This window comes from Syngnathus typhle, linkage group LG1 (genome assembly GCF_033458585.1).
Source record: "Syngnathus typhle isolate RoL2023-S1 ecotype Sweden linkage group LG1, RoL_Styp_1.0, whole genome shotgun sequence".
In the NCBI taxonomy this organism is placed as follows: domain Eukaryota; kingdom Metazoa; phylum Chordata; class Actinopteri; order Syngnathiformes; family Syngnathidae; genus Syngnathus; species Syngnathus typhle.
In genome coordinates, this window is record NC_083738.1 from 9,339,309 (window position 1) to 9,363,532 (window position 24,224).

General features: G+C 39.0%; 2 protein-coding genes across 5 annotated transcripts in view; one reads left to right on the plus strand and one right to left on the minus strand.

Moving 5' to 3' along the window:
- The window catches only part of aff2 (AF4/FMR2 family, member 2), a 113,909-nt gene extending 103,202 nt beyond the window's left edge, over positions 1-10,707 (plus strand). For 2 of the 4 annotated variants that reach the window (XM_061287507.1, XM_061287516.1), the window contains exons 20-26: positions 287-350; positions 771-907; positions 1,768-1,839; positions 2,712-2,805; positions 4,809-4,864; positions 6,263-6,480; positions 8,079-10,707. In XM_061287507.1, the coding sequence (XP_061143491.1) occupies positions 287-350; positions 771-907; positions 1,768-1,839; positions 2,712-2,805; positions 4,809-4,864; positions 6,263-6,480; positions 8,079-8,200 (763 nt within the window). In that variant the 3' untranslated portion in view covers positions 8,201-10,707. The remainder of the gene's footprint in view (positions 1-286; positions 351-770; positions 908-1,767; positions 1,840-2,711; positions 2,806-4,808; positions 4,865-6,262; positions 6,481-8,078) is intronic. The other 2 variants (XM_061287525.1, XM_061287533.1) reach the window with 1 other exon arrangement.
- Positions 10,708-16,406: 5,699 nt separating this feature from the next.
- ids (iduronate 2-sulfatase) lies at positions 16,407-23,929 on the minus strand. Its single transcript, XM_061290072.1, has 13 exons — positions 23,629-23,929; positions 23,213-23,349; positions 22,957-23,134; positions 22,740-22,828; positions 22,062-22,262; positions 21,017-21,187; positions 20,811-20,937; positions 20,113-20,283; positions 19,767-19,873; positions 18,099-18,212; positions 16,931-17,041; positions 16,684-16,806; positions 16,407-16,603 (listed from the first exon to the last, which is right to left on the minus strand). The coding sequence occupies exons 1-13, from the start codon at positions 23,726-23,728 to the stop codon at positions 16,535-16,537; spliced, it is 1,698 nt and encodes a 565-aa protein (XP_061146056.1). The 5' UTR covers positions 23,729-23,929; the 3' UTR covers positions 16,407-16,534.
- Between the last annotated feature and the right edge of the window lie 295 nt (positions 23,930-24,224).

Below are 24,224 nucleotides of genomic sequence, written 5' to 3' on the forward strand. Positions count from 1 at the left end.
GTTGTTTTTTTTTTAAATCCTGGACTCTTCTGTTTCCCTTTGTTACCATTGAAATTTCTGTAGTAGGTGACACAGGATTAAATTGCAATGCTTAGTCTGTTCGAAACTAAAATAAATAAGTCAAGTCATGTAGAACAGAGCAGATACTCCACAGAAAGCTTAACCAGCTATGTAGGCTTTTTTTTTTTACTTCAACATGAAAGACAGTTTATTTTTAGGGCGAATGACTTTGTCTACCCACACATACTATTTATTCCTCTTTATATGTCCTGTGTGCTCTATCCAGTGTCCATAGTGCAGACTACTATATGCAGGAAGCTAAAAGGCTCAAGCACAAGGCTGATGCTTTGGTAAGTTTATCTCCAATCACTACTGGATAGAAATCTTACAGACACACACACACAATAACACTTACACAAACTGCTGTATGCTGGAAGATAGCACGGAAAAGATGGAACGGAAATTATTTAAGCGCACACAAAATGTGCTGACTACCGGTAATAATGAGAGTACTAGCTTGGTTTTGTGTATTGTTGCTTCAAGGACTGTAATGTACAATTTAATTGCTCTATTATATAGCCATGTGATCGTTGCACTCAAGGACTGATGATGCCTGCTACATTATCCGAATAATTACCTGATTGGTGTAAACAATGATGTGACCTGTTATTTACCTTAAATTTATGCACGGTTTCCTCAGCTTTATCTGCGGATTTGTGTCGGCAGGCGTCTTATTGTATTTTTCTCCTACGTGCTTTCTCTGTGTGTAGATGGACAAATTTGGTAAAGCAGTCAACTACGCAGACGGCGCCCTCTCTTTCATTGAGTGTGGAAATGCTATGGAGCGTGATCCTCTTGAGGCCAAATCTCCATACACAATGTATTCCGAAACCGTCGAGTTAATCAGGTATGGATGATACGTCGTGTTAATAAGTAAAGTTGATTAAAAGAAACACAGAATGGGTTGCTGTATTTTTTTCAACCTTTAATAACTGCCAGCGTATGAAGTCATTGAGACTTCCCAGACAGCAGATAAGTTGAACACGGAGACTCTTAACTGAAGGACTCGAGTTCAAGCTCATCCATCCTACAGAAGTGTCCTTGGGCAAGACACTTCAGGGCTGCGACTGTGCACCTTTGGTCTCCGAGTGGAGGGAATCGGAGGAAGGACGCACATTTTCCTCAAGATCAATAAAGCATAAATAGCCAAGTCGTTTTCCTTGATTCCCCTGTCATTGCTGAGTTTCATAAGACTGATTAACCACTTCAGAAAATGATGGTCCAGAGCTGATTAGGTCACTGAGGGCAAAAGGCAAAATATGACGCTTGTAGCTCTGTTTTTGGGGAAAAAATACCAATAGCCAAATGTGGCCTTTGAAATATATCCTTCTACAGTGTAAAAACCGTCTGTGTCCGAATTTGTATCAAACCTGGAGGAATGGTGTGGTACTGCACATTTACTAAGGAGCAGCACGGGAGGTCAGGTTTTAAATCACAATTCACGGCAATGCTTATTCTGCTCATGCCTTTCCTTTGACTTTCGAAAAAAAGCATGCATGTTTGGTTAATTTGACTGTTCAGGGGGGTGAATGGTTGGGTGTGTGCCTGTGTGTGTGAGTCCTGCGATTAACAAGTGTGTACCCTCTCCCTAAATTCTGGCATAGGCTTCCTCGCGACCCTAATGAGGAAAGACTTGATAAAAAAATGATCAATAGATATTTACTTCTCTCTCTCTCTGTGTTTATCCCCCTTACACTCTTTCTTTAGGTATGCCATGAGGTTGAAGAACTTCACCAGCCACTCAGCCACCATAGCTGAGAAGAAACTTGCCGTGTTATGGTATAATTACATTTGGTTTTTTTTATGATGGAACTGTGCAACCTTGATGTTAGTTCAATAAAACAATCATATGTTATTGTTTTAGCAAACAAGTGGTTAGTGGTTTACTCAACCGTCTTTGGTGCAGATAGTTTTGGTTTTGGCAGCTCGGATAGACTCCATGACCAATACTTAGGGGACACAGTGCGATGCCTGTGGTGGTGGTGGTGGTGGGGTGGACAAGTTAATCGGTATACAACCCTATGCAGAGGTGTACTTACAATTTCAATTGTATACACAAACTAGTTGTAGTCACTGATGAGAGTTGGAGGGGTATGGAAGAGTTTCTTTCTCCTTAGGGATCGTAACAGAAAATAATTGAGATGCCCATGCAAAGCAAAAATCTGTGAATAATCTGAAGCACATTTTAAATGCATGAAGGGGAAAAATACTACATACCCTCTAATAATTATTTCCCATGACTGCAGTTTTCTCTCTCAGTTTCTCTCACTGAGTTCTCCTGAGTCTGTTTTTCAAGGGCCCACAATGGAAGCTTGCCAGATGGATATTTGAAATTACAAATGTGCATTTTGCAAGTCTATTAGCTTTACAAGGTTATGTCCTTGTATGTTTGTTTTTTCACCTCTGGTCTTCTTTCTTGCTCTTTCTGTTCGGGAAAAAACATGAAGGATGATCAGAAAAACACATTTTGAGTTTTTGCCTTTGATGTACTTAATAGGTGCTCATCAGACTATGTGAGGACATGTCTAAAATATCTGACTGTATTTCCTTTTTTTTTAATGACATGAAGATAATGCAGTATTGAAGATGAGGCTTTTATGGTGCATTTGTGGGGAGGATTCATCTGTCTTCTAATGGTTTTGTTTCCATAGTAACCGCTGTCTGTCGCTGCTGTATCTGCGGATGTTCCATTTGAAGAAAGACCATGCTGTCAAGTACTCCCGTTCGCTGATGGAGTATTTTAAGGTAAAACACACGCAAGGGCACACACACACACACTAAAATGGTGACTTTACTTTCTCACTCAATGGGTGTAAAACATGCAAAGCCAATTACAACACATTCCATATTCGTTTTCTTGGTGCTGTGCATTAATTTTGCATGGCATTATTAAAGTCCATGCTTTCTCTTTGATATTAACGCATTAATTAGCTCCATCAATCATCAGAGAGGATTGTTGAGTTTAATGTACTTGTGTTGATTAATTATGTGTAGTTTAATTAATTACTGAGGATGTCATTATCACAGCGCCGCAGTGATGGGATTGGATTTCTGTGAGGAAACGCAATGGGAATTTGTGGGAGCTGTGTGTGTGTGTGTGCGTGTGCATGCATGTGGTACTCCGACTATGTCGATACACATTACGTTTTGAAGAGATGAACCAACCAATCAAATCACAGTGTAACGCAGGGGTGTCAAACTCATTTTTGTCGCGGGCCGCATCGTAGTCATAGTTTCCTTTGGAGGGCCATTATGACTGTCAGCCCAAATAAATGTATGAACACCTCATATTATATATAATATAGAACTGGTTTTGAAATCAGAGACTAGTAAGAACTCTTCAGATTTTTAAAAAGATGAAATGGAAATAAAACTTGCCAGAAATCTCTCTTTTTTTTTTTTTTAAGTGAAGACAATTTGCAATTTTAGTATCGACACAAAGTCGATGCACAGTTTGTCTTTAAGGGCTAAATACAAATACACTGCGAGCCAAAGTTTGACACCCCTGGTGTAACAGATGAAAACAGTTTTACTACTGATGTATTCTATATTTTAAATGGACACTGGGTGTGTCAAATGAAACTGCTGAACAGGTTGCAAACTTGGATGAGATTAAATGAAACAGTCCTAACATGGTTGAGGTCCTTCTTAGAAAAAATAAATTACTTTGTGACCTTTGGAAGTTTGGGATCTAATCAAATAGACATGAGTTGTGGGGTCCCTCAAGGGTCAGTTCTTGGAACCCTTTTGTTAAGGCTGTACTTGTTAACTTTGGATCAAATGCTTCAGATTGCCAATGTTAGTTATCATGGCTATGTGGATGACACACAGTGTCCTCAATTGACAACAGTTCGATTAGCGTGTTGTGTCTGTGTCTAGAGCAAATTAACAAGTGCATGAACCAACAATTTCTTCAGCTATAGTAAAAAAATAGAGGTAATTATTAGTTTTCAGCATTAAAGAAAAGAGGATTGCTGTTAGAAAACACCTTCAGACTTCATCTGAAATCTTGGGATGCTAATAGACATGGCAAGTCAATCAGCAAAACTGCTTTTTAAGATGAAAAACTTATCTGGATTAATGGATTGCATGCTCCAAATCTTTTGCCTGGACTCCTTCAAAAGAGCATCAGCTCGTTCAGAACACTGCAGCTTGTGTTCTGACCAGAACAAAGAAATCAGAGCATCTCCAATCCTAAAGGCTTTTTTACACTGGCTCCCAATCAGCTGTTGAATATATTTTAAAAATTTTGCTACTAGTCGATAGATCACTGAATAGTTTGGGTCCTGATTGCATTAAAGAAATGCTGATTGAATATAAAACCAGTATAGCTCTGAGATTTGCAGACTTGGGTCAATTAATAGAGAAGAACATTTAGTCAGAGTGTAAATTCTTTTAAATCTAGGCTAAAAACATTTTCCCATACCGTTGATTATAAAGAAAATTGGTTACAAATAAAACAGGTGTATTAAATATGGAAAGATCGCTCTCACACACCCTCATACTGCTCACTCCAAGCACAATATGGCACCTCGTGGCAAAGAACTAGATAACTAACTAGAGAACAAAGATAACCTTACTGTGCTACTACTCAAGGTCTTAAAACTAAACTTCCATTTAGCTTTTCCTCATAGCAAAGAACTTTGAGCATCTGGAAAACAATTGAAAAGATAACATTACTGTGCTACTACTCAAGGTCTTAAAAGTAAACTTCCATTTAACTTTTCCTGTCTCTCTTCTTGTAAAAGCAGAACTCGACCAAGAGCTCCCATCAAGCACCCTCTCCCTGGAGGACAAATGGAAAGTGAGTACCTGCTTGCTCTCACATACAATAGATAATTTTGAATTCACTAGAGCTTCGCTGCAAAATACCCTAGCGTCTTTAGCAATCTTGTAGACAAACAAACCCCTCAGGAAGGAAAGAAAGAGATTGATTTGCTGTAGATGTGAGCAGGAGAAGACTAGAGGGGCTGTCGAGTGCTGGCTGAGGTGAGATGGAGTGGGTGGTGATAGATCGAGGGGAGGTATGGCGCCGCTGTGGATGTGAAACTAATGAGTTTGAACAGCTCTGACGCTGCATAACAGCAGGACTGGCCTTCAACATGTGTGCAGGGATGTGCGCGCAGCTCAGAAGGTGCAAGTCTGTGGATTAGCGAGGCCCATAATCGTCGTCACTGTCAGAACCACGCAGCCACTGTGGGAGATTTTTTTAATTTGTTAATGTTGCTTTGCTTTACAAGCAACACACCATCTTACTTTTTTATGTGTATTAATGGAGTACTTGTTACTAGAGATGGGAAAGACATTCCAGTAGATTAGGGAGGGGAATTCAGACACAGTGGGACTCATTTTTCAAAAAAGGACTAAAGACCTACCTTTTTACTCTGGCCTATAGCTAAATATTTGCTATTGTTTTATGTATTTTGACTAGTCTCTGATTGTTTTAAAGTCTTACTTTGAGATTTGGGGCCAAACGTAAACTGCGTTATAAATTGAATTATTATTATTATTATTATTATTATTATTATTATTATTATTATTATTATTATTATTATTATTATTATTATTATTATTATTATTATTATTATTATTATTATTATTATTATTATTATTATTATTATCAGCTTTGGAATTTCATGTCTCAGACCAGCCCACTTTACTTCACAACATTTTGTGAACTACTAACAAAAGTGGCCTGACTGACCGCAGTACAGTAAGTGGACCTAAGAGTCAAAGAAACAAAAACAAATAGATGCAGCCCTTTCAGATATGTATTTCAATACCTCTCTTTTAAATTGTCCATATCTGCAAACGTAACGGTGAATTTTTGTGTGTCTAGAGCCAGGAGTGTGTGGTATGGGTACCACTACTGGTGCAAGGACAGTAGCAGTAGCAAAAGAAAAACTGAATTTAATGTTCAAACTGTGAAACTTATACCACTGTGTATGTCAATTGTGACACGCTGCGTTTTTCCCAAATGTGATTGGTAGGTTTGAGGCCTGGGTTCTGTGCAAGTTCTTCCACACCTAAACATTCCAAGATAACTCTAGGCGCTTTGCTTTCAGGCTAGGCTACAAAATCGCCTTCCTCATTAAACAGCATGTAGCATTTGCTTGACAGACAGAATTACGCACGTTAAGATTCTCGTTTCAGTTCATTACATTTAAGTCTCACGGGCTTACACACTCTCTGTTTATTCTAGGATCAACGGAACTCCGTCTCCACTCTCTCTCAGCCTCTCCCCAGCCAGCGGCGGTATTGGAGGAGGAATATCGGGAGGGGCAACAAATTCGTCTGGCAGCATAGCTATTCCGCAACGCATCCACCACATGGCGGCCAGTCATGTAAACATCACCAACAACATCCTACGCAGCTATGAGCACTGGGAGACTGCAGACAGATTGGCCACTGGTAGTCAAGGTAGGGAAATGAAATCATATCATCATCATTGTAAGGTCTGTTTTGTTTTAATGCAATTACTTAATCTTGTATCATGTTGGCGCCCACTGGGTTATTCTAAAATATTGGGACATTGTGATTTCCCGGGACTGTTATAGAATTCATTGTTTGAAAAAGAAAACACTTGCAGAAAGTGTTAATGTTTATTACCTTGGTATATGCCTATGTATTTGCCAGTCAATTTTTTTTTTCGCGTTGGCAAATCCACGTTTCCGTATTTTATGAAATTGTGTGTCTGAAAATGAATAAGAAAAGAGCGTGTTCTGCCTCACACAACTCAAAAGTTGCGTGAGAGCGTCTGAATAACTTTCAGATCGCACCCAAAGCTTTTGACAACAGTTTAAACAATTTGGTTTGCAAATCAGTTCGCGTGTGTCTCGCCGATTCACAAGCACTCGCAAAACTTTTTCTCCTTCATTATTGAAGCGTGGGTGAGTATACTAGCGCTAATGATAGACAGGAAGGTGACGCGGATGGTTGTGCTGGCTCACAGCTATCATCTTCTATTCTATTTTTATACTGTTTCATTCCTTGTTTATGACAAACATTCACTATGCCCACCAGGAACTTAAACAGACTGGCGAACGCACCGGATATCGGTTTTGAGTGTGAGAATTGTTGATAAGCCAGATACGTAACTAGTTGTTTGTGTTGTGTATGCATTTACTGAAGTACATTTTTTTCACAGCTTATTATTTATATAAGAAATTAGATTCTACATTTCAATGTTCAAGTGTTCCATATTTTTGTTAATTGAAAGATAATTGCTCTTAGTTCTAATCAAATTCTCATCAATGGCATAAAAGACAAACTTTATTATGGTTTGGCGTGACAATTTCATAATTTCTTTTTTATGTTGGTCTCCTCCTCTTCCTTCTTACAATGAGCCAAGGCAGGGCTTTCTTTTGCGACAATAAAACGTACTTATTTATCTTGTCAAGGCGCGGCCTCGTCCAAACCAAGGGAAAAATTCTCTGTTTTTACTTTCTGGTCCATCTAAACCGGGGGCGCCATTGTTATTCCATGCTGTCGTTCCATGCTGCCATTCCATGCTGCCATTCCCTGCAACGTGAAAAGGACTTTACAATTGACAGTTGCCACAAGATGATTTAAGTCTGAATGAAGCTCCAAAAATCACTTCAACAGAATTCATTGGTACCAAGATGCCACGAGATGTGCAACTTTCGTCTAAACGATGCATCTTAAATCACTTCAACGTCGTTCATTAGCACCAAGTTGCCTCGAGATGGCCTTCAAACCAAATCAGCAAACTAATAAGTCATGGGTTCCAAATCTTAAAATAGGTGCATTTGCGAATGTGATTAAACGGGTGTGGACTGTATCGCCAATATACATTATGGGGTTTTTTTATGTTTTGTTTCCCATGAGATGTTGCAGGTGCATAATCCCTTCACCTGTAGGTTTCACAGACATCAGCCCCATTTTTGCTAACGGTCTCAGTGCTCTTGTGTTGTTTGCTAATCTTCTCAGCTGTAGCAGTGAAGAACCTCAAGTGTATTTGAATGTTTCAACTGGAGTGTCTCCTTGTCTCCCTGCAGAGTTCTTCCAGGAGCTTGACTCTGCGATAGAGCCTTTGAGTCAGCAGAGCGGCATGACCGAGCTGGTCCGTTACATCAGACAGGGACTGCACTGGCTTCGCATCGAGGCTCACCTGCTGTAAGCGCTGGACCGGAGCCAGCTATAAAAAGGGAAAATCATAAAATGCGCCTGGGAGCTAGAACTGGGATCAGTGAGATGACACATACAATGACGCTTTTGTCCCTGGTGGGGTCCTTCATATGACACAACATGCAATCATAATATAATGGCATTGATTTGCTGGATTAATTGGGCCAAAAATCAATCTGCATTTAGGAATTAAAAGTAACTCCATCCTTTGAATGTGACTCACTGAGTGCATATTAGCATAATTAAAATTGTGAGCGTCTTTGGAGAGACAACAATTATACTCGGTTTAAATTCCTCCCTGAATAGGAATATAAGTTAGATGTATTTTTAACAAGATGGGGTTGTTTTTAAAAGGGAAATGTTCAACCTGATTTTAATTTAAGAGGATGACTCTTGGAAGGAAGCTCTATAGAGGCTCCAAGAAACATGCTGTCTGATATTGATCCAGCTGTTAAAGTACTTGTCTGGTACACCAATTAGACAAGGAGCATGCAGGTAATGGCAGGCTCTCTTATAAACATTACAAATAATTTATTAACAGAAGAACACAAGACTAACACCTGTCACCTTAACGTGCCATTCTTGTTAAGATCTAAATTCTCCTGTGGCTATTTATTGTTCATGGTGTGATTGTGTCCTTTACTTTTTATTTTGTTATATTCAAAATTAAAGAAATCTGGTTGCATTTTCAGCAATTTAAGTGACCATTGCTGCTGTTCTATACACAGTTAATCTGCAGCTTTATTTGGGCACTTTAATGATTTACTTACAATTGTACTAAAAATACAGTATTTGAAGCTGACAGTGTTTTTTTTTTTTTTGCCACTGTCTGAGTAGATTGCATTTTTGCATACTTATATTTACTATGTCGATTGCCTTTGCACTAAATCCTGACCATAATCGTTTGGTGGCAATGCCTCTTAATTTTGTTTTCTCATTTCTTTTAGTAATTTACGTCATTATCGTTCCTAAATGCTAAGCATTTTTTTGTTGTAGTGCTGGAAAACTCAATACATGAACCAAAAACTCAATCTAACCAGTGGAGATAATCAGTATTTGCTTGGGACCTTTCTGTCATTGTTCTTAGTCAGGGGTTTTCAACTGGTTTTGTCCAAGGGACCACCATTATAATCAAGAAGCAACTCGGGGACCACTGCTTTGGTGGAATATTATTTTATTTTTCACCCAAGGAGTATAGACCTATACAGGTTATTTATTTTGTCTATTTTGGCAATCTCAGATACATTTGACATAATTTGGATGGGTGAATGAATAAAAAAATTAGCTGGAAAATGAATCAAGTCAAAATAATGAATCAAGTTTATTTTTTTTAAATTATTTTCTATTTCCAAGCCATGAACCGGCGGACCACCGGTTGACAATCCCTGTTCTAAGTGAAATATTTCACCAAAGAATAATCAGACTACCAATCCCAGCACACAAAGAATGTCACATTTTGGTATCCCTTGAGTTCCTTCTAGGCCTTACCAGTTCTTTTCAGAGACGTTGGCTCAGTTCTGGCTCCCACGGTAACCCAGCAACCTAGCTAACTGTCCAAGGTTGGCTATAAAATACAAGACCTTTCCAATCCCACTAAAAGACTGTGCAACAATGGCAACCTTGCACAATATTGAATCCGATCAACTCGCCACAGGACATTTTGGTCTTTTGTTGTGTGTTGTTGTGCGTATACGTGTACAGCTGATTGTGTCGAGTCTTTGAAAAATGACTGGACAACAGTGACAACAGTGTTTGTGCTCCACAATATAGGGACAGTGACTCCTGCAAACAGTGATGTTGTTGTGTTATTGTTGTTGTGGTTGTTTATGTCAGTTCCAAGTGACCAGATGATTGAATGATGTGAAACAAGATATTGAACATCTATACTCTGTCATGCGTGTGTGTGTGTGTGTGGTTTTGGGTGTGTGAGTGAGAGAAGTGTGACTTTGTTTACGGTCGCATTCGCACAGCAACAAGTCCTCCACATGAGAACTTAAAAAAAAAACATGGACACTTTCCTCCTGTGCTGATTCTTTTACATTGATTTTCATCGTATTTATTTTTAGTCGTCGTGGTCTCCCTAAATCCGGCTCATCAAGAATGAGTGCTTTGGTTTTCAATCATGTAACCACTGCTGAATGTGTATGGAAGACAATGCAGATGTGGAAAAAACATTTGACAAAAAAGGAAAAAAACTTAAGTGCCTCTATTCGTGTCCAGTGGGAATTGCTCTATTTATTTAAGAACAAATAAAGAATCTAAATGATTTTCCATACCATATTGGTACAAATATGAGATTGTTTTTTGTAAAATCAAATGTTTCCATAAGCTTTTTACTAGCATTTACTGTATGATGACAGCGGGGGTTGGTTCGGCTTTAAGGAAAATATGTGATTCCAAGTGTCAAGTTTCCATTGTTCTTTTTTTTCTTGATGTTTTGAGGGTTCGTCTCAAATGCCTGATATGAAAAACGTTGCATGCAATAAATGGTAGCGTCAGACCAACAAAGACTTGTGTCCTGTGTCTCAAAGAAAAACGACTCTTTTATTTTTTTTGTTTGATCACACTTGATATACTTAAAAACCAAAGCCACGCATTCACTTAATTGAAAACTATCAACTAAAGGAGAGCTTACGCCTTTTGGCAACCCGCGTCAAGAAGGGTTTTTCTTTTTAGTTTGAATGACTTACTTTAACCAGGATTCCTTGATACCATGGCCAAAGGTAGAACATTTGGAGTGTTTGCCAGTAAGTTCTTGTCAGAGGCACAGCCTTCTTTAAAACTGCCCACATCCAGAAACTACTCAAAGTCAAAATGGCGCCTTGTATACAAATAGTTCTATGGTTAGAGTATATTGTCCAACCATCCAGTGTAATAAAACAACCAAGTATTTTTTTTATGTTGTTTTTTTCTAAAAATCTGCCTGTGAGTGGGCTCCTACACTTTTAGCCCACGGACCTATAACAATGGTCTGACTTGATCAGTTTGAAAGAAAGCAGAAACACCCGCGTACCAAATGGATGTGACACCCCTAATCTCATGTCAAAGCCAAAAGGTAAGCAGAGCTGCATTATGATTGCAAGTAGAAGTCGCTTGCTGCTGCACTATATACTTATCTTATTTCATATTTATATAGAAATGTCACTTTTTATTCAGCCGAAATATCATTTCATTGTTGAGAGCCGTATGCAACGAAATTTCGTTTTGTGTGCACCAAGTGTTTACAAAATGACAATAAAGTCTGTCTAAGTCTAAGTGCTTGTCAGATTTGAGTCCATTAATGTGAATCGTTTGTAAATTAATCCTGTTGCAATTGCAATCTTGTATTTTATCGAGGAAATTTGCCCGCTTGTAACCGTAAGAAATGGAAGAATTTGATCGGTCATTCACACATGTTGCATTTATTTTTACATGATGTTTAAAAAATTTTTTATACACAGTCAAGTTTAAGAAGTGGAGAAGATGTGACTTTGAAAGTTATAAAACTTATTAGGCCCTCCTTTTTTGGGTGATGCCAAAAGCAATGTGGTGTCTTGGATTGATGCACGGTGACACACTGGTTAGCTCGCCGCCTGATGACTGCTGGGATGGGCTCCAGCACGACAAGCGGTCCGGCAAATGGATGGATGGTTCAGAGCATTTTAGTAGTTCATAAACTAGTAGTAGTTTATAAACGCTGATCGCTCATATTACTTTTTGTTTCAGTTTCTTCCCAGCACTTTTATATATGTTATATACGTATATGGATCCATCCATTGCTCGTCCTTAGGTGGGTTGCAAGGGTGCTGGAGCCTATCCCAACTGACTATGGGCAGTAGGGGGACATCCTAAACTGGTTGCCAGTTGCAGGGCACAGACAAACAACCATTCGCACTCGTACTTTAGAGTGTTCAATCAGTCTACCGTGTTTTTGGCATATAGGAGCAACCCAGAGTTCCCGGAAGAAACCAACGTAGCCACGGGGGGAACATGCAAACTCCACACAGAAAGGCTGGAGTCATACTCAAACGGGCAACATCTAACACTGCGAGACTGACATGCTAACTAACCAGTGTGCCTCTGTATATATTAGTATGTATATATACACACCATAGTAATTTTTGCTATTATCAAAATACTACTATTATTGTCTATAGATGGCAGCCCCCCAAAAATCAACAAAATATTTATGTATTTATTTAAGGCTCTAATTATGTCATATAAAACCTTGACATTTTGTTTTCTTTTTTCAAATGTGGATACAGAATAGATCGTTTTTCTTTATTGTGCATTTTTGGACCTTTACTGCCCATTTGGAAGAAAAAGAAAAAATAAATATGTATGGATAGGACTGATGACAACATTTTGAGTTGTTGAAAGTAAAAAAAACTATTCATAAATGACTGAGTTATCACCTTTCAAATGCAGTGACATTTGCTGGCCAAAATTAAATGAAATTAACACCCATGGGCCTAATGGTCTAGTGACAGTCAGTAGCCTAATTTTAAGATAAATGAGCATGCCTTTTCACTAGAAAAGTGAAGGCAGCAAGACCTGGCAACAAGCAGCAACTACCAAGATTCGGTTTAAAACGAAAAAATAATTAATGTAGTGGAGAAAATGAGTATGGAAGGAAAGTTAATGTAAAACACAAATTGAAACCTTGAACTCTCACAACGCACTAGCATAAATGGAATTTACAGCTACCAGTGTATTCACTGTCATTAAATAAAAAATAAACATCAATGTACTCACAATGAGAACATTTCTAATGAATAAAAGCTCACAGGTGCACTCAGCAAGGTCTGTTTGTTATAGAGACGCCTTCCATTAAAACACGGCTGTTTTAATCCTACACCCGTGTTTTATCCTCTTCAAGCTAATGGATATCTTTTTTTCTTTTTACATTTATTCAATGTTTAGCCTCCTTTCCAGTGAATGTTCAATTCATTAGATTTATCACGTGTCATCAATAGAATGTATTTCAGAATGAAAATAAGAAGCCCATATATGGAGAAGGAAAGGAAAGCCAAGAAAGAAAACCCAATATAAGAGGGACTCGATATATTCAAAGCCATGAATTTTAACTTGTGAAGCATATTCGTAAAGTTTACATGTATCATTGTGAGCATTTGCTCACCCCAATGATTTGCAATCTCATATCCAATCAACAGATCAAGCATGTCTCATGAGGACTGTGTGGTTGTTGAATTTTATGCAGAGATCCACTTCTTTCCCTTTGTGATCATTAAACTTTCAGGATTTATGTTTCAATGCAAATTTTTAAGATTTGTGCAGACTTCTTTAATGACTTTTGTGTCTTGTCTGTGCCCTTAAACGGAGCCAATGTATTTTTGAATCATATTACTAATTGTTTTACTGACTGGTTAAGAGACGAGATACAGCCTGGACATAGTATGCATACATTATATTTGTGAAATGTTCCCTTTGATTCAACACAGAAAATAAATCTGCTTCTATGGAGGACAACAGAAATGTGGGAAGAATTATGTGTTGAGAGGGGGGAAACACTGTGGATGTGTATATTTTCAAATGAAACAAGGTCTTTAAAGGATTAATTGATTCTCAATAATTAGAGTAATATGATTATGCAATTAATCGAACCTCAAACACGCAGACGGGCTTTTCATCTTAACAGTGGGTTCTTTCTGGGACGACAGCCATAAATGTTTATATAAAATAAATCCAGTAATTGTGTGATATATTCAGTTAATTTATTATTTGTTTATACAGAAACTCTCCTCAGTCTGATGAATAGTTCATTAAATATTGCACAATAAAAAGCTCTGACTCATTCCACTAAGGTGGAATTAATAGTTTACGGAGGAAAGCAATTAGAAAGCAAAAGTAGAAGATTTAAAATGTATTGGAGATTTTCCAAGACAACAAAACACTGAAGTTTTCTGGGACTTGTATGGAAAATTAGCTTGCGGTTCTCAATTCTCACACACAGATGCACATACACAGTTGAGACCAACCTCAGGCCCGAGACAGCTGAGCTAAGCTTTTTCACACACACTCCATCCCTCTAATGTAATTGTGTATGTCACTAATGTTAACAGAAAGGCAGGGTGACCTGTCAGGCTATGGGCCCATGGTGGTAATGTGATTAGCAGTGTATGAATCATAATGAGAGTATGACAAAGACAGAGTGGCTGGAGGAGAAGAGGCAGCGACATGTCACACAGAATAAAAAGGAGGCAGCAGGTAAACACTAACGTAATTGTCATTACATCAATGTGATCTTGGTAAGAGATCACTGCTTGGGATGATAAATATTGATTGGATATAACCGCCGACACATTTACAGGATGACACAAGACAGGCACAACCGCAGCGACCCGTTGCTTTATATTCAGACAATTCTATGAAACTGAAGCCGAACTGCTGAAATGAAAACCCCAAATTTACGAGGCAAGATGCTCCTAAAATGTGAGGATCAATCTGGATCTGGCTGTGACTGCAGTCTTGTACAGCATGGATTCTAGTTTTCCTTATGGAGGTAGCACAAAGCTGCAAAATTACATTTGTCAAATAATTGTGAACATGCAAAAATACAGCAGAGACATCGCTAAGCATAATTATGACCCCAACCATGTTGACATTTCCAAACAAACACCTTTTGTCGGAAGCTAATGTTACCTCGACATAATCTGCACATCCCACAATACTTAAGTTCCGCTGCTTACATTTTGGGCTTTGATGTCATGTTCTTGCACTTTGTGTTTTTTTTTTGTAATCATATGTCCAGACTGCAAATGATTTAAACCTAATTCTAATGTAATCCTTTTGAGCATTTGGAATGATAGGCAAGACAAAGAGTTGAATATTAAAAATGTCTCAAATAAATTCTTGCACTTGTTCAGCAGTTTTGTGTCATCTTGCATATTATGCTTTCCACTAAAAAAGAAAAATACACTAGTTATTTTGTTGTTTGTGTCTAACCCCTTGTTGCTGGATTAAGGCAATGGACCTTTAGTGCTTACTTTGAGAAATGTATTATGGAAATTTATTTTGTCCATATTTAAAATAGCACTTTCAAATTAGCAAGTTTTCACAGTTTCAGCTCAGGCCATCCAGTGTGGAGTTTGCTTGATTTAACTGAGTTTTCCTGCTTCCAACCACATTCCAAAACAGTCATGATAGGTTAAGTGAAGCACACAATGGTGTCTGTGTGCCTTCACTGCCTTACGTTTTGACCACTCCAGGGTGTAGCCCACCATCTAAAGTTAGCTGGAATAGCTCACCCGTGACCTGGTGAGTGAGTGCAAGACACGTGGGAAAGTGGCTGCTTGGAAATTTTTGCTTTTTAAATTGTCATTGTGTATAGATTGGCAAAACATCTAAACTTAAAGCCTATGTGGGATGATTGATCACAAAGTAGGATCTATGCAAGTCGCAATCATGTTCATTTTAAGACAATTTGATTAGATGACTTTAAAGCAGGGGCGTTCAAACCAGTTTTTATTGGCCCACAGCAAACTCTGAAAACATAATTGAATATGGCCCTCACAAGTAGCCTGAGCTCAACTCTGTTGCACTTCTCAGTTCCAATACTAGATGGAGCCCACCACACAAATGAAATCAAGCGAAGAAAAACTTTTACCGCGAGTCCGCAGAAATGATAAAGTTTTAAAATGGGCCGTTAATTGAAGGTGCGCCTAACGGTGCGGAAAATACGGTAGTTAAAAAATGTCTGAAAAAACTATTGGCCCCCGGACCTCATTGCAAAAAGTTTGGTCACCCCTGCTTTTAAGTGTTAAATGAGCACTTGCATATTAAACTTCCTCTTGACATGTACTATGTGGCAGTAGCATGGATGACATGAACTATCTTTGCACCACTCTGTATAAAACCCACTGCGACCATGCTGTTTATGTAGCCAGAGTTTACATCTGTTCACCTGAATATTATTCTTCAAAAATGGTTGAACCACTCCGTGGTGCCACGCCCTAAATTTACACTTCCTGCTTAGAAACATCAGAACAGAACTTGTTTCTTCAGTCATGACAACCTTCTTTCATAATAAAATAAGCTTGCTAATGTGGTGACCCACAAGGGAGAGGCATTCACCATCGGTGTGTTCCTTGTGGCTTAGTTCAAAGGGATAATAGACTTGAAAGGTTTGAAGGAGACTTGCTGCTTGTTCAGTAAACAATCAGCTTTGTGCTAAGCGTAACACACAACTCACCATCTCATTCAGTTACTTCACACATTTATTTCTTTGCTGGACAATTATCTAACCATCCATATGAATTGAGTATTTAAATAAATATATTTATAAATGTTTCCCTTTTATTGCACTTGTGCCCTTAACACCCCATCATCATGCTTTTTTTCCGTTTGTCTTTAGTCCTGCTGTGAGATAGAGGAGCTGCAGCTTCATCCTTGTAAACTGGACAAAAAAAAAAGAAACAAATGAGTCACATCAATAAGCATCTAAATTAATGGGGGGGGGGGGGGGAACAAACTTACCAGAGGCATGTTCTTCATCTTCATCATGCTGTGCGGTCCATGGTCATCATAGATGTTATTGTCCTCACCGGGGTCATCTGCTATCACGTACAGCTCTCCACCATGGACATCAGACGTATTGATCTTTAGGGATGGACGATGTGACAAATGTCAACCACATAAGACAGACGATCAGTCATTCTCCAGATGAGCTTTAAGAAAAATTGAGTTAATGTTGTGTGGTTATATGCGACGAGTGAACTCCTACTTGATAGGTTTTGGGGTCAAAGCCGAGCCACATGGTGAATCGGAAGTTATAGGTGCGCACAGAGTAGCCCATCACCTTTATGTCTTTGAGGTCAGGGAGGTCCGAGTTCTCCTAATAGATGACATTACACAAGCAGACATCTGTACAGTGGACATTTCAGGCCAAGCATCAGCAATAGCAGAATCACATCGATCCAGTTTATGGTGCTGCATTGTACGGGAACAGACAGCAGCTTGATTGTCAGACAAAACAGGGGATGCATATATACGTGCGCACACACACACACACATACACTGAAAAGAGCAGTTTGCAGGGCACACAGAGCAATCATACCTACAGGCAATTTGGTGAGGTCAATTGGCCTACCATGCAAGTTTTTGGGATATGGGAGGAAATTAGAGTAGCCGGAATTATCCACACAGGCACGAGGAGAAGATGCAAACTCCAGACAAAATGGCCCGAGAATGGAACGAACCTGCAACCTTCGCACCATGAGGCTGACAAGCTAACAATTCAACCACCATGCTGCCCCATATTGATTAAGAATTTTGCAGTCTGATGAGATGTGTGATTTCACCTAAACTGCTGTTTTGTTTATATGGTAAGGTTCACGCTAGTCCTCTGACCGTTACAGACCAACTTGTGAGGGAAATGGCAGTTGAGGCAAAAAACTGTTTCCTACTAAGAAATCCTACTTTGTAATCATTTATTGCGGAGTCTTTCACGCAGTAACGACAGCCATCAAAGGGAATTTCATCACTTGCTGGATGCTGTCAGAGCAGGCAAAGTTGCAGTTACCTTTGCATTAACTAGGAAATTGAACCAGCGAACAGATTTGAAATTGGACCAATAATCCGTCCAGAAAATGAAATGATGGTTGGAAGACCACCCTGGGATCCGTTGCTGGGCAGTGTATGGCGAGGAGAGATTAAAGTGTACCGCCGGAGATCCCAAATTGAGGTCTTGATGGTACATTATATGGTAACCAGTGGGATTATTTTGGCAAAAATATAACCCTCATCAGCAAGCTCTGTACAAACATGATGGCATCCTGATCATTTCAATCAGGTGTGTTAAGAGGAACACATCTAAAACACTGGACAGGTGCCCTAAAGAACCAGAGTTGGTGACTCCTGGTTTAAAGCAACAATGATATTCATGATCGTACCTGTGGTGTATCAGCAGGCCGTGGATACTGGCTGAAAGCCACAGAATCTGGATCGATTTTTTTTTCACGTTCAAAGTCATCTGCCAAGTTCCTTCCATCTGTACACAGCCTATCCTGAAAAAAGGAGAAACGTCAAGGCGAACAATATCTTATTCATATTAGGCATGTTTGCATCTTATTTTTGGGGGGGGGATCATTCTTAAACCCCTTATGATTAAACTACACCCACATGGTAGGGTAAGAGGTTGGGCTGCACCATCGATTGATCAATTGGAAATAAGGCAGCCAACCATTCACATTTACAAGAGTCCACTGTGCCTCCCCTGATGCACAACAATGTTCAGCCAAACTAAACAGTTTTGAGAGGTCATTAGGGTGACTCTTCATCCTTAAAACCCTTCCTACCTCACTGATCTACGACAAACCCCGCCCCTTGCCTTTGCACAGGAAGCTTCTGTTCCTTTATTTGAAGCCTACATTCCTGACCACGCAGAACCATATACAGAGGTTACTAAGTGATAAAGTCCTATATCATTGCGCCCCATGCCTCTGGATCACACATTGCAACGCATCCACAATTGCACAGATCTAGACACCTTTAGAATCACTGTTCAAAACCCAAGACTTTCCTTCAAATGCCATTTACCATTTTATACATCACTTTATTTACAGTTTCCCATGCTATGAAAAGTATAGTTTAGCATTTTAAAGAGATAATGTGTGTTTATAATTATTGGAGTGCTTAACCTAAAGACTCCTGCAGTTGGACAAATTTCTACAGGAAGCCAGGGACACTGTGCCCATTCTATGTAGTGCGAGAATATAAAGACTTCTTCATTAGGTTCAGAATGGACAAGCAGAACTGTACTGTGTTTAAAAAGCTCTAGCACAGAAGTGTTGGGTGTTGCTAAGCAGCTTTGTAAGGCACTTAGGTGCAGGGTGCCCAAACCATCCAGCTGGTCACATCAGAAATCTTGAAATCTTTTTCAGACAATCTACTTCTCTGCAGGTGCATTGCCAATTTTCACTACACGACCAAGAATAAACGGGTTTGGTTGTTGTTGTTTTTAAATGAACCTTCAACATTGGACAGCTGTCTGTCGTACAATGCTACAATTAGGATTGTTTGGCTTAGATTCTTATTTTAACAATTAATGCAACTAATCAGTTTCACAGGAAGCACCGTTACACTACAGCACTTGTGTATTTAACAATATTTGGAATCTGAATTAACAGCAACAATAAAAAGACTGTTATGGCTGACTTCCATACATACTGGATTGTTTTATTCTAATTCAAGAGATCTTTAATTTGCTATGTTTGAGCATGCCAAACAAGGAATTTGACTTCGGTAAACCACAGCCTCTGTTCATCATTTAGGTGACTAACATTAAGAACATGTGAAAAATGGCAAATATGCTCAAACATCTTTTAATGTTATGAAGTTTGTTGATAGTACGATTATTGTTGTAGTTTGTGTTTATGTCCATAATTTATGAAATTGGGGAATGATCTCAGGACAATTAATTTAAGAGTGCAAGATCAATGTAGCAAACTAAAGGATTTTTTTCCCTTCATCTAGCTATACTCACATGGCACTTTGTTTTAATTGTTTTGTAGGGTAAAAAAAATAAAAATGTTTGGAATTATTTAAAACATGATAAATACCTGGTGATCAACTTCAGGACAGGGGTCAGGCATTTTCAGGCCAGCCAAGTGGCACACTGTTGGAAAAACAGCCACCAACTCGGCCACATTTTCCACAACTTTATCATCTTGAAAAGACACAAGTCAATAAGTTTCAGGAATTTCAAATCGAGGAAGCTATTTCTAAAAATAGATACCACTTAAGATAAAAAAATATTAAAACAATTCTGACAGTGCTATAATCTAAAACTAAGAGTTATATAAAGACAGATTTTTTTTTTTTTATGTGGCTTGTATATTAGTCCCATTAGAAGGGGTCCATATATTGTCAATCTAATTTGAAATTCAAAGTAAAGTGAGTTCTTACTCTTAAAGATCCACTCTGGTTGGCTAAAGACATCCAAAAATGGAAAAGTAGGTTCTTTCAGCCCACTTTGAGATTCAGGAGGCTCAAGGTCATAAATTATAAGAGGGACATTCGTTGCCACGCCAAAATTGGAGTATTTTGCCCATTCACCATGCTCGCCTAGTGACCAGCCTGAAACAAAATGGCAAAGAGAACAAGGTATCTAAGAAAGAAATTGTCCCATCTTAGCAGGTTATAATGAATGTGAATAGTATTATTGGCTGTATTTTATGCACCAACCTAGCTTAAAACTAGGTTAAACTAAAATAGCATCATTACTGTTACAACACTGCCCTCTGGTGGCTTTTAGTCAATTGAGGTACCTAAATAATTCAGACAAGCCAACATGCAAAATGATTGATTCCTAATTAGCAACCATGTTGAGAAGGTTGATGTATAAAAGGAGTAGGGGGGGGGGGGAACAAACAATAGCTTCTTCCTTGTTTTTTGAACATGTCGATTTATGTGCCTTATTAGCATAATATGAAATTATGTGAAAAAAATGATTTTTGTTTGGTCGATCTTATGTTCAAAAATAAATTTCACTTCACTGCTGAATACTCACAAAAAACAAATCTCCAGCAAAACCAATGATCCCAGCATGTTTTAACTACAACAGCCCACACAAACCATTTCGCAAAACACTAGTCATGGCTAACCATGATCGGAGGTGAAAACCACTATTGTGCTCTGAGCCAGCCCCAGGGCATCAAGGGCACTGAGCAGCCGTCCAACCTGGGCATCCATGTAAGACACAGCAGCATAGTAGTGCTGGCGGATACGGAGCTAGAAGACAATGACATCTTGTTTAGAAAGAGCCACAAGATCATGTTCAATTATCATTATTAAGTTCACAGATACATACTTGGAAGTCTTTAGGAATTGGTCCATACGGGAAGCTAATATTGAGTTTTTGGACATCGTCTCGCTTCCTAATGTCTGTCCAAGGGTTATAGGCCACAGGAGGGAGGCGTTTTGGAACATCTGTGTCAGGGGCCAAAGTCATCTTTTTTATGGGATAGAGCTGCAGATACTCCTGGAATAAAAACCAGTACAGAATGTTTTCATTAGGTTACAATTACATTTTAGTCAAATCTTCACCAACAAAAAAAATCTATCAGTACAACCCGTAAATGTTTTTATTCTTTGGCTTTTGCTATCATGGTATGACACCTTGCCATCAGCAGAGTGTGTGATTTCACATTACAGTACTAGTTAGACTTACGAAAGCAGACACTTTTTTTTGCATCTACTTACGAACCAATTTTCGACATCTGAAACGACGCACACGCATTGATAGGCGGAAGCCATTGCCGTGCAGCAGACAGTACCAGCTTGTTTTCAATAAAATCCAGAAACACACTTTTGTGTTTGTCAATTTCCATCTTTAGAAGCTAGGTTCCTTCTCTTTTATTGTTTAAGTTCTCACTCTCGTTCTGCGCGAGGTGCATTCAATGACCTCTCATAGTCGGAAAACCCATGATTTGCACCAACAAGCAATGACGAGTATGTGAACACATTGCAGGGATTATGTGAAACCATATAATGATTTATTAGTCTGGCTTTTGTGTATTCTTGGGGGTATTTTTAGCAAGTGTATTAAATTAGAACGGGTTCATCCCTTCCCAAGTAAAGTTATGAGGTCAAGAATAATGTGACTTTTTTTTTTCCCTGTGCGTGTTAAACAAAGTAATAAGGCAAAAAGTAAGATTTTTGGGATAGTCCGGCAAACACTATTTGCTTCCTATGGAAACCGTTGCCTCTACAGGTGCCACCCACACATTTAGGTTTTTGATCTGTGACAAGAAAATGACCTCTGTTGCAAGACTTTCGGAGGAGAGTCTAATAGTACTAAAAACATTGTGTGGTTGAAATCCCCAACAGTGGAACAACTTCATAGCATGCAGTACCTGCGGTATGCGGAAGGGAATGTGGGGTTTGTGAAAGCCCACAGCCAGGAAGAAAGGATCGCCATCTGTGGCTCGAGTCTTCAACAGTCTCACCGCCTCTTCTACACTCTCCATGTCAGGCAGTGTTCCTCCAGGCTGCTCTGTGACATTCACTGCACACAGCAGGTTGGCATGGAGGCGACCGTCTTCTCCTTTACACATCTGAAAGCAAAGTTAAGTGTCAATTTAATGTATGTACACTTTTTGCATTCTGTAAGACTGGTCAATCTCTGCTTTGTTTGGCCTGCAAACAAGTTGTAAAAAACTCACTTCCGACAGCTGTATTCATACATGTAATAAGATTGCTAGGTTTTCTGCATTGGACTAGGTGGAATTTACCACACACTTTGCTACTTGGTTTGATCAAAAGGAATTGCAAGTCAGCAGGAGCTGAAAACCCGACGAATGCCTTCGATAGCATGATTACCCTCACTTAAACTTTTGTAACTAATTTGCACACTATTACATCAGAAAATGTATACGACAGATGTGGGGCTAATGTCTGGAGGAGACAGAGTCAAAGTGGTTTGAACCACGTTTTAAAGCGCTATTGTGAAAGTGCTGTATGGTCTCAGCCAGGACAGTGTTATAATTGCACACGTCTAGTAGTTTACTATAAATCTTCCTTCTTGGTTGTACCTTTTGTTTCTCAAATTTGAATGAAGCAGGGTGGTATGCAGGGATGGACCAGCTGTAAGGATAGTCATCAGTGTAGTTTGAGGAGATGCCTGCAATCAAATACAGCAGCCATTGTTCTCAATATTCGATCAGAAATCTGAATGACAAAGCAGGTTGTTCAAAAATGCAGAAATGACAAGAAAATGGGAAAATGCAGTTTGCTAGAAATTCAATTTACCTGGGTGAAATACTTTTCCCACAGACATGGTAACATAACCATGTGATTTAAAATACTGTGGGAGAGTAGTGTAATTTCCAGCATGCACTCTCCAGTATGATTTAAAATCATACAGCCTGGTTGTATCGGGTCTGCGACTTGTCAACATGGACGTTCGACTCGGTGCACAAACGGCTTGCTGCAAACACAAAAGCATTCAAATAGGCAAGCAAACATCTACAGTAGGCTATAGTCTAATATTTGGAAGTCAGCTAACCTGTGCAAATGCATTGAGGAAAACATGGCTTTTTGATGCCAGTTGGTCAATGTTTGGCGATTTTACTGTTAAGTCCCCATAACAGCCCAAAGATGTTCTCAGGTCGTCAGCAATGATGAAAAGAACATTTCGCCGGTCTATGCAAAGAACAAACATTGTTTAAACTAAAAGTGAATTATTTCGAAGGTTGGTCTTTTGACGTAATGAGGAAGCGCGAACAAAGTGGACTCGGAACAAACGCTGGTTATTTTACAACTTAGTCCAGCGACAAAGTGGATAACAAGCATCTAATTATCATGAATCACTGCAAAATTAGATCAAATACTTCACTCGAAGTTAAACAAATCAAATAGTCTAAGCCTTTTCGTTGCCGTTAACATTATTTGCAAGATAACTTGACAAACTTTGATGGTTACCTTGTCTCCCAACGACAAAAATCACATGAAGGAATACGATGAGACATTTAAGCGCAGTAATGCACATGTTGCTATGACGTCCGAATGACACCTTAGACATCTACATGAAGTTCACGTCAAGTATTTAGAACCCCGAATACACCGCATCAGTCGCTACCGAACGTCAGTGAACCTTCTTCTTTTTGGTTTGTCCGTCGGATGGTCACCTAACAGAGCATTACCACTCAACCTCATTACAGGAACATTCGATAAACATATATATACTCTTCGCTTCCGATTAGCGTCTGAATGCTGTATTTTAATTGGACCAATCCAAAGTAACCCCGCCCATAAATTTAGACGATTGGCTACGTATTCTGTTGGCTCAATAAAATGTCAATCACATTAGCCATGTGCAGCTGCCAAGAAATTCAGCAACCCCCTCCATGAATAAATCATTGCAATCTGAATTGTATATATTTCTGGGTGAGCAATAATACTTAACATCTTGTAATGACAGATTTCCAATTGATTTAAAAACGCACTAGTAATTACAAAGAGACCGTGCACGCGCGCTATTTCCGCTCGTACGCACGATTCTTCCAGTTTTGTTATTA